This window comes from Labrus bergylta, chromosome 22 (genome assembly GCF_963930695.1).
Source record: "Labrus bergylta chromosome 22, fLabBer1.1, whole genome shotgun sequence".
Lineage (NCBI taxonomy): Eukaryota > Metazoa > Chordata > Actinopteri > Labriformes > Labridae > Labrus > Labrus bergylta.
This window is the reverse complement of record NC_089216.1, coordinates 5,819,126-5,830,198: the sequence shown is the minus strand read 5'-3', so window position 1 is coordinate 5,830,198 and position 11,073 is coordinate 5,819,126. Positions and strand designations below refer to the sequence as shown.

The window sequence follows — 11,073 nt, the reverse complement described above, 5'->3', positions numbered from 1 at the left end:
ACTCGGGTGAGTGTAGTAATTAAGGCGGTGCTGACAAACGAGGCGGGAACATGAGCAGAATCTGAAATGAAAGAGACAAGGGTGATTAAAGAACTACATAAACAAAACAGAGGCTTATGAAAATACACAAAAAACATGACATATACCTTCTCAGTGTGACAATAAACTGTCTTTCACACTTCCAGAAAACTCATGAAAAACTCCTGATATTTGTGTGAACGCAAACAACCACCTGGAGTTTTTCCCACCAGACCCTTAAAAACAGGATATTCTCTGGAGAATTCCCCTCGAGCCAATGGGAGGGGAGAGTGACGTTTATATTCTGAGTGCTGCACAGTGCATTAAGTGTATGCATGCGACCGCTTCAATCTCTGTGCACGTTATTAAACGGCTGCTTTATGTTTTCTCTTCTTTTGTATGTTGTTTTCCGCTCCTTTGTTGATATTGGGATTCCCATTAAACCACACGTAGCATTGATATAAGGACAAATATTCTCATTAGAACGTCGTATAGCAGACTCTGTTGCTTCCTCTGCTACTTCCAGGTTTTTTTTTTTTTTTTACGTCATGTCTCACCTCATTAGACCCCGCCCCCCCTCCTGTCTGACAGGGATAGTCTCCCACAGGTTCATGTGTGAACAGCCAGGTCAGAAAAATGATCTAGATCATTTAAGCAGTGCATATTGGAGATAAACAAACTTCCATGGCAACACTTCTTGAAAGTGTGAACAGGAACTGTGAAGCTGTGTATGCTTTAGCCATGCTGATTGGTTGGCTTCTTTTGTCTGCCTTAACTTTGGGGCAACTATCGTAGCCGCACACAATGGTTAAATACACACATAGACACAAATTGATTTTATGATTTAATGTTCAAAAACTACACAAAGGACAAATACAGGCGTCACAAATTCTACACTTCTGCTCCCTCTACCACGGGAATAATCTACTTTTCCCCACAGCTCATACCAGGTTCTGAAAATTCAAACGTAATAGTGATGAAGGACACGTACCTGTGAACTATCACAAGTTCATTTTGGCTGTCAAACAAATTGCATTAGTTGCATTAAAGGTCAGATTGAGAATGAAAACTTGAAGACTTATTTCTCCTGCATGGTGTTCACTTTCTATTCAACACAAATAAGATTCTACCTGATGTTTCAGAGTAACTTTTCATTCCTAAATTACTTTCACTTTGACATACTGTAATTTGTACTCTTAACTCTTTGCATTTAGCTTGGATCAAGAACAAGACACAAGAAGTATCTGCATGGCCCGAGCAGTGTGTGTACTTGACAGTCATCGTAAAGTGTGGGTGTTAAAAAAGGGAAGAAAAGACGCTGTGCTTGGTGTTGGAGGAAACATGAGATCAGATTAAAGATATGAGTGTCAACAGCTTTCAAGATTTAAAGCAGACATTCAACAGAGGCTGTGGGTCGCTGCTGGGTACAACATGGCACACACTACGGTCTGTGTAGTGGTGTTTTTCAGTGAGTACAAGTTTGTTTTTATCTTAATTTGTCAAGAAAATTTTGACCACATTTTTTTCTTAAAAAATATAAGATGATACCAATTATTATTATTATTATTATTATTATTATTATTATTATTATTATTATTAACCCATTGACTATTCTATGTTATTGAATTTCATATCGTCATACACCTTTCTGTTTATTTCACGACGAGGTCTCTGATTGAAACTGCCTTCACTTCATTCCTGTTGATTGACGTTCAATGATGATTCACTGTTTAGACGTTTTTCAGCCATTAAAAGTTACATTGAAACTTCAGCTGTTGTTAAATACCTTTTTTTATTTTTGAAGCTTTAAAACAAACAGTTTCTGCTAGTTGTGATCATATTTAATAAGCTATCAATCTTCATTTTAGCGCTGGTTACACTCGTCCACTGTGGACACGCTGAAGGTGATTACACCATCTTCCTTTTTTTCTGTTCTATTTTCTCTCTTATTTTTAGTGAGGTGGACATGAGTAAAGGAGCAGGTTGAAAAGCTTGCTTGGCTTTCTGGTTTGGACTTATTTAGATGACCTGACCTACAACAGTGAGGTCTTTGATGGCTTCTTTGTCAGGAGTTTTAATGAAGATGCAGAATGAATAGTGATTGTGAGTGGTGGATTTTGGTCCGTCTGGTGCTGCTTTTGCTGCCCCCTGATTTTCTTCATTGCTCCTACTGGGTCTCTTGTTTGAGGCAGCACTGCCACCGTGTGTCCAAATATAATCCATGAGCACAGTCGACAGCAACAAGCTCATTTCCCTTATGTCCCCTTCTGTTCATCCTTCTTCTGTTGTCCTGCTGTAGTATGAGCTGTACAAGATTTGGAGCAGATGAAGATGTTAACTAACCTGTATGTGACTCTTCTGACCATAAATAATTACTGAAGATGCTGCATTTAAAATAAAGTGCTGTTTGCTCATCACTGATGTGCATTGTAACATAAACTAAGGTCAAACTGTGTGGATAAAGAAGCTAATGCTGTATGTGGACAGCACACAGCGGGTTAAAAGAAAACATTGATATAAAATGTTTAACCCTTATTCCACTCTGCTAACAATAAAGTATCAGGTCTGGTCAGACTGCATGCTCTACTTCCTGCCTTGTCGTTTTTCTTTTGCGATTCAGCAAAGAAGAGGAAACAGACGTTCCTCCCTGCAGAGATGGCCGCTGATCGCATCCGATATTTGAGATACTTTTTTACATTCAGTGCTCTGCTGCTGTTTGAGGTCTGCCTGCATGGTATGTACACCTGTCTGTTAGAGACTAGACGGCTTTACTGTAACTGTGAGTGTAAAAACTGAGACAGTTAAGATGCAGTTTTACAATCTAACTTAAAGTGCAAGAAGATCTTAGGTGCAGTCTAAGTAATGTTAGTAAAATGTGTCGGGGTTCTAATTAGAATAACAATAAGTGGTACAGTAGTTAAAACATGCTGAGATAAAACTGTATAACCAATATAACCAATATAACCAGTATAAACAGTCTGATATACATTTAGATACATGGTTAATGCATACACACAAATATAACATGTATGATGAAGTGCAGTTGCAACATTAATAATATACAGAAAAAAACAGCATGATGCATATTTGGTATTCACTATAGATCATCAGTATTGTTGAATTGACCAACTATTGTTGTGATGGTAAAGCTTGACTTGATCAAGGTCAAAGTAAACTTAAGAAGAGGTCAGGAAAAAAGTGAGTCTGAATCTTATGCATTTACGTTCTATGAAGTCAAGTTCATTGTAATATATGTTCCTTGTTGTGTTACTTTTACGTGTGATGTTTTTCTTAAGCATTGCCTCAAGCTGAACTTGCCTTGCTTTGCCTAATAGAAGTTATTGTAACTATAGCTACATGATGCAGAGATTTAATCATACTCTTTTTCAAATAAACACAAGATACTTGTCTTGTGCCTTAATGAAAGGAGAAGCGCTCAGGGAAGAGACCACTCGTTTGTTTGCCCGTACTGATAACCTACCTAGTTGCCACCACAAACAAAACAGCGATGCAGCCTTTAAGGGCCCGGGGGAGCTGGCCAGGTGTTGAAAATGTCCATACTACCCACCCTACCACATGGCCTCTAATGGCCTCCACAACCAAAATGCAACTATTCCTGGAGTCAAAATTACACAACAAATAAAAAAAAATGGAAAAAACGCAGAAAGGTCTAAATAGAGACAATGGAATATTTTTGTAGTTAGTAGGCTGCCAACAACACAAGTCTGGGGTCCCAAAAAGGAGTTATACAAAACCTTAAGAATTGTTTTCCTACTCTGTCTTGTTAATTTACTGTGAAACTCAACCTGAATCAACAGACAGCCGCTCTTTACATACTGAAATGCAGAAGCAGAACCTCTACACCACAGTAGTGGTTCTAGACCACTTTTACTGAGGGGGCCAAACTGGGACCAGTTGTTTTATCAGAGGGGAACATTAAACCCAGGTGAAAAATAGACAAAGATGATTGCTTTAAAAAATATCTATATAATATGCCAAAACATCATTGAATACCATGATTTATATTTGTTTCAGTAACAGTATTTAAGACTAGATTTTGAGTCCGGTTGTTGAGTTACTGTGTATGTGCTTTTCGTTTTGGAGGGGGGGCCACAGGGAGGACCAAGCTCAGTGTTACATGGGCACTGGCCCCTGTTGGCCCCTGCCTAGAACTGCCCATGCTACACCACTAACTTCAGCAGTAACATTTGCTACAAGTAAGGAATTAATCATTCTGAGCAAAAAGGAATGAAGGAGAATAACATTCCTGTAACTTTAAAAGTTGTTATGTGCTAGTTACAAGTGTTCCTCGTCACTGCATGTCACCCAGCCTCCCAAAATCATGTCCTTTTCATCTTCTCTCTCTTAGGTGCAACTATAAGTCATAATATCAAGATCAATTTGGCATCGACAAAAAACAAGTAATTGTTATTAGCTTGTATGTTTCAGATGTGCAGGCTCTCAGTTGTCAACATGTCCTCCATAAAAAAGTCGGGGACACAGTGGAGTTGTCGTCGTGTTTACCAGCTGAAGGAGTCACTGCAGCAAAGTGGAGATATGAAGGGTCAACCATTGCAAACAAAGATAAGACTGTTGTTGGAAAACAATTTAAGGGCAGATTAAAACTGAACCCTACAAACTTCAGTTTAACAGTGAGAGAGCTGACTCTGCAGGATTCTGGTGAATTCAGTTTTGTCTCAGAAGTAAGAACACAAAGGGACACAGTCTCAGTCACTCTGAAAGTTCACGGTAAGACATGTCTTTTGACTTTTAAAGAAAATGTTCCCAGTAAACATCGTAAACTTTGTATTAAAGCATTAATCAAAAATCTGTCCAAATTGAAACTCCACTTTTCATTCTTACACACAATATATATTATCTCCAACGTTAGTGTCTTAACGCTCTCTCTCTTTCTCTCTCTCTCTCTCTCTCTCTCTCTCTCGCTCTCTCTCTCTCTCTCTCTCTCTCTCTCTCTCTCTCTCTCTCTCTCTGTCTCTATCTCTCTCTCTCTCTCCCTAGATTCAATAACAAAACAGCCTAACCTGACTGGCAACTCCACCTGGCAGACCTTCACCAACTCCTGCATGGTGTTGCTCCAGTGCAGTGTGAACTCTGACATTGATGTCAGCTACAACTGGACTGTAGGGAAGGAAATCAGAAATGGCCCCAGGCTGCAATACGACCTCAGGACACAAGATGGAGACACAGAGTTCACCTGCACAATTTACAATCCAGTCAGCGAGATGTCGGCATCCACAACAGTGAAGTGCACCATCAATCCGCAAGAAATAAACACAAGTAGGTACAGCTAAGTGGTTGGTGTTAATTGGTGTTAAGCTTTGCTACATTATTGTCTTCATGAATGTCAACTGGTGATGATGATCGCAAGAAAAAAGTTGGTTTGGCTGATTTTCCTTATTAGTGGTTTGACTAGTCCATCTGGATTTATTCTAAAACCATCAACTAATGGAAACATATGAGTCATAACTCAATACCTCAAATATCTCAAATGTTTACTCCAGATTCTTCCATTCAAATGATGACTACAACATGTATACATTTATAATACCACTTTTACAATCTTACAAACTAATGTTAAAAACCGCTCTGCTTAGAAATGTTAGCCGACACTTGTTTTTCAGAGAACCCCGGTTATTAACATAACCTAAACTGGCGTAAACCCCAAAGACTGCGATCAGAAAATGATCTACTTGTTTGTGGACTTTCACTTACAAGTCTTGAAACCGGAATGATGGCCGACCCAATCTTTTATTTTTGGGGAATCAGAAGTGACAGGAAGGAAACACATTGTTGACAGGTTGCTGTATTCAAACATTTATTTTTAGCTTGACTTCCTAACAGTTGGGACACTTTTGAGTTCATATTATTTGGTTTTAAAAAAAAAAAGATACATTTATTTTTTCCAAACTACGTAGTTAGGATGAGTAAGATCTAGAGCCTGCTCGCGATACCAACGGTCTCCTGTTTCACCAAACAGGAAGAGGAGAACGCAAACATAACCACGTCAAGACGACTATTTCTGGTGTTTCACTTTGAGTTCATGCTCAGTTTTTACCATCAACTACTTCATATAAAAAGTTGAATTTCTTGATTTGTTTTTGCACCTTTTCTTTCTAAGCATATTCCATTTTTATCTGACTTCCCAAAAAAAAAGCTTGATGGTTATTTTTATCACTCAATCATAACAGTTTCATCATTAAGAGAATATCATCTTAAAGATAATATCATCTTTTGCAGGCCCACTTAACATTGGCATTGTCATCGGCGTGGCTTCAGCGATACTGCTGGTTATCGTCATTGTTGGGGTAGCTGTTTTTTTCCACTGCAGACAAAGTCCGGAGGGTAAGAGAAACTCTTCGATTTGTCTACACACGCCCAAGTTATTTACAGAATGTTTAAAGTTCAAGGCAATGTTTCTACATTAGATCGTCACATCTGTCATGTCTACAATGCAATTGTAGTTAAGTTTCATTTTAAATGTGCAACAACCACATGGAAACAAACCTTTCAGGTTTTTTACTTGAAAGTAAACCGTCTATCAAGGGAGAGTCTCGTTTTGGGTGGTGAGAATTGAAGATACAATTAAAGCATGGAAACTACATAACCAACTAAAAAACAGACCTGTGATACCATACTTCTCATATTATTGATATATGCAATTTATTAACTACAGAGCCTGTAAATAGTGGTTGAAAAAGTGGTTGGTGACAGTAACAGTGACCTGCAAGAGCAAGGTAAATGCAGAGAAGAGGAAATGATTGCCTGACTTGTATCTTCTGGTGCAGAGGGTGTATAAAGCATCCTTTTTTATTGGTGTTGCTTCTGTTGAGTCAAATTCTCTGAGGATGTTTATAGTTTATTTTGGTCACAGAGTTAGTTTTAGTAACTTGACTTAATATCAAATGCACTTTGTTCATTAATAAAGTCTTTAATACAAAGATACATAACTTTACTCTGAGGATATGAAATAAGAAAATTGTTATCCAACTTTTAAAAGAAACAAACATCCATTTTGTTTCATGAAAAACAAACATAAGCAGGGATGTTGTTTTCTGACATTGTAGTTTTTTAAAATGACAGTGAGTCATTTAGGGTGTTTATTTTCTCTGTGGAGCTTGTACTTCACTGAAAGAGCTTCTAGCTTACACCCCACCTGTACTACTTAAGTGTGAGCCCGTTGTGACCAGCTTCGTAATGCTGCTAAAGAAAAACCTTGGCCGTGTTGTTATGATAATGCGTTAGGAGGATTCACTTCAGGGTCTTTAGCGGTAGGCGTGGTTGGTAGGAGGAGAAGCAGCACCTGCAGAGGAGCCGGCAGAAATTTGAGTCGAAGAGACGCCGTGAGGACGCAGAGAATCTGAAGTAACGTTTGTTTTTGTTTCAACACTTCACGGGTTCTTTTTACACATGAACTAAACTGATATGAAAGAGAGGGCTGGCGGAGGAGATCGTACCCAGGTGACTCCGTGACGTCCTGTATTTCCACGCTCCCACCACACACAACACGGCCTGAAGAATTCTCTTCTTCATTTTAAAAAGACCATCAGATATCCATTCTACTGGTGATCTCGCTGGTGTTGCTGGTTTGCTACAAAAAGTTCAAGAGTAAAAACATTATTTTGCAAGCTGAATGATAATTATTATTTCAAATCACAATCCAGATCATTGATTCAGTATTTCCTTTTCTTACAGATCCATGCTGTAACAGGTAAGTTAACTCTTCTCTCATTGAAGATGACTACGTCCTTCACATGTTTTTTTATCCATTTCATACTTATACTAGTTCGTGGATTACAGCTACTGTACTTCTCTTCCTACATGTTTAAGGCGCCAACAATCTCAGACGGCCAACCAAGATGAAACACAGCAGCAAGTTTACTCGTCTCTTTCCCACGGTCAGTCTCGTATCCGATCCTGAAATCCAGTTTTCACTATTTCTTCTCATAAACACTCCAAAGAGTTAAAGAAAAAGATTCAGAAAGAAAGGGGACTTTTGTATTTCATACATCATTTCTGATTTGAAGGTGATGGCTGTGTCTATGAAACACTTAGAGGTCCTGAAAACGCCGAAACAGGTGATGTATAAAATTGTATTATGTGGGGCTTCTTTTGGAAACTCAGACATTAAGACTCAAGTCATTCAATATTCTTATTTCAGACGACCCAGCAAACGATTACCTTAATGTCACATCTCTGTCTGCTCATCCTTAACTGCCTATACTGTATATAAGACACTCACAGTTAATGCAAGGTATGTATAAAAACTTACAATAAGGGGACTATATGGCAATACATCTCTGTGAGGGTATGACATATGAAGTTCGACCACCCGAGGTCAAATAAATCAAGAAGTTCATGGGTTGTTAGGTTACTCATTATAAACACATGTGACAGAATTTGAAGTTTATTTTTAAAGTATGGAGCCCCTGAAGTCCCAAAAAGTAAAAAAAAAAAAAAACAACAACAACAAAAAACGTATTGCACAACTTATTATTTTGTACCACAAGATAATAACTGGTGCGCAAAGTGCGTTCAAAAAAAAGTAATTTTTGGGACTTCAGGGTCTCCGCTCAAAAGTGTAATAGAAAATCTTGTTTTATAATGGATTCAGTTTTTTTTTTATGTTATCAGGAGTCAATTAGTTATTACAACTTTTGCTTAAGCTTAACTTGCCTGTATGTGAAGTGTTTGACTATGAATCCATAAGAAGATTTAATGAACCTGGGCATTGAATTGCATTTAAGTTAGAACTTTTTAACATGATAGTTTATTATCTTTTTTTTCCACTTCAATTTGTCTCTTTTTTTTCACACGTTTATCTGATTTGGTTCCAGGTTCATGAAAAGAGCTGCATCATCATCAACAAAACAGTCGAAGCTCGGGGGACTCAACATGCCATGTTTACGTATTCAGGGTGCTGCTTTTGAATATTAAAAGAACGATATGTAACTCTGTCACCTAGTGTTTAAAATGGGTACTGCAGTCCAAACTCAAAACATTGAAGAGAGCTGTCTCCCCCCGCCCCCCCCCCCCCCCCTCCTCCTGGACACTAAAGCTTCAGTATTGAACAAGCTCTATTTTCAAAGAACAATATTTATCCTTGTTGTACCAAATTTTACAAGTTTTTTAGCTTGGACAGATTCAGTTTTATCTAAACCAGTTTGCCTGCCCATTTTCATCCCTGCAACACCTGCTGGTTTGCTGTTTGCCTGGCAAGCGGGGGTGGGGGCTTCCAAATTGGCCGTGTGGGGGTGCTTTATAATCACGTTCTTCTCTAGTCAAAACAAATTGTTGCTTGCATTGTTGTCAGAGAAGCCAGCACTGCAACATAGAATGTTTCCTCAATGTCTGATGTTTTAGTAAGGTCATTTTATGATTTAAATTCAGTAAATATCTGACATATTGGACCTTTAATGCTTCATGCAAAAGGAAAAACTTTTTTTTCTTCCGTATTGTTGAAGGCTGTTCAAATGATCTTGTGCAATCTGCTTTAATATTTTTAGCCACTTGGTGGTGCCATGTGGTTTTAGTTTCGGTAAAGTACTGCCGAGTGGTTCCTGTGGGTACATTTCATTGTAGAAGCATCAATGAGTGCGTGCATGATGCTCAATAGTTTTCACTTGTATTTTTTGAAACTATGCTTTGTGATGTAACTGAAATGTATTCTGTAGATTATAATATTTAACCTTAAATGTATTGTCCTCCATTCTTTCACATTTCAGTATAAATATTATCTCTAATTAAATGGTTCCCCTTAGTATTGTAAACCCATTCAGATGTGTTTTATTGGAGTACATGTAGTTGATGTGGAAATAATCAAACATTAAATAAACACGCTTTTGATCAAATGCAGTCAATGTTCTGGATCTTTTTGAAAAGCAATGAAGGATTTGGGTGTGTCGTTACATCTTGGTTCTGTTTCTTGACTGACTCACTGACCAGTTGTATCACTTCTCCTTATGAAAAAAGAAAAAAAAAAGTCAGCAAACATGAAAATGTTACTCTTTATAGGAGTCTTTATAAAGAAAGTAACTGTTTAGCTTTTGATTCGAGCACTCTGAATGCCCAGAGACTGTCGGACATCTAATGTCAATAAATTGAGGGATGTTTAAAATATAATTGAACACTGTGAAAACAAAGACAGTCAAACGTCACATTTACAAGATACATGATCGTTTTATAAATCGTTTTGACAAACAAAACAAAACAACCTGTGGTAAAGGTAGAGGCCTGATTCCTAGAGGTACCAAAACTAATAGTCTAAAGATCTCCTTCAGTGAGCATGCTCATAACACTATAATGGCTTTTCACTACCTTTAGATAAATTGTGTTTTTAATTTTCAAATGATTCTGAAGGATGAACTCTTCATTCTTTTATTAAGACAATGGAGATCATTTGGAGAAAATGCTGCTCGCTTACAAAACAACGACTAAAATGGCTCCTACTTACATAAACTCTCTCATCCATGGTTACGCTCCCTCCCGCCCACTACGCTCTGCTAATGAAAGGCGTCTGAACCAACCTTCACAACAGCGCCCTAAGGACTCTTCTCCTCTGTCGCCCCCCGGTGGTGGAATAAACCAAACTCCATTCCCGCTGCAGAGTCCCTTTGCACCTTTAAGAAAAAGCTAAAGACCCAGCTCTTTATGAACACCTATGCATTTAATGATATTTAAGATGACGATGATGATTTTAATGTAGACGATGATGATGTTTTGGATCGATTTGATGATGATTAGAACTCTCAAGAACAGCGGTTGATGTTTTTCTTGATGGCGATATATTAACTTTAATTACTTAAAACTCAAAAGTTCTCTGCTTCTGTGCACTTCCTGTCAGCACCTGCGTGTCTCATCAGACTTAAAGCTGTTCTTTGCACTTGGTGTCGTTGTTTCCTCCTCTCCAGATCCTCGCTTGTGTTGTACCTACTCTCTGATGTTTGATGCTTTGGAGAAGAGTGTCTGCTAAATGAACTGTAGAATTGTGGAAGTGTAGAAATGGAAATTGGCTGTTCCCTGTTAAGAAGCATTTAT

The 11,073-nt window shown here is 38.1% G+C and overlaps 1 protein-coding gene across 2 annotated transcripts; it reads left to right on the top strand.

Moving 5' to 3' along the window:
• The first annotated feature begins 2,651 nt into the window (after positions 1-2,651).
• On the top strand, positions 2,652-9,891 carry LOC114921386 (SLAM family member 5-like). Of its 2 annotated transcripts, XM_029281324.2 has the most exons (9): positions 2,652-2,752; positions 4,468-4,767; positions 5,038-5,316; positions 6,277-6,381; positions 7,732-7,747; positions 7,867-7,934; positions 8,064-8,114; positions 8,198-8,290; positions 8,874-9,891. In XM_029281324.2, exons 1-8 carry the CDS (start codon positions 2,674-2,676, stop codon positions 8,248-8,250), a joined length of 951 nt encoding a protein of 316 aa, XP_029137157.2. In that variant the 5' UTR covers positions 2,652-2,673; the 3' UTR covers positions 8,251-8,290; positions 8,874-9,891. The 2 variants fall into 2 exon arrangements, with proteins under 2 accessions (XP_029137157.2, XP_029137159.2); XM_029281326.2 differs by lacking the exon at positions 8,198-8,290.
• The last annotated feature ends 1,182 nt before the right edge of the window (positions 9,892-11,073 follow it).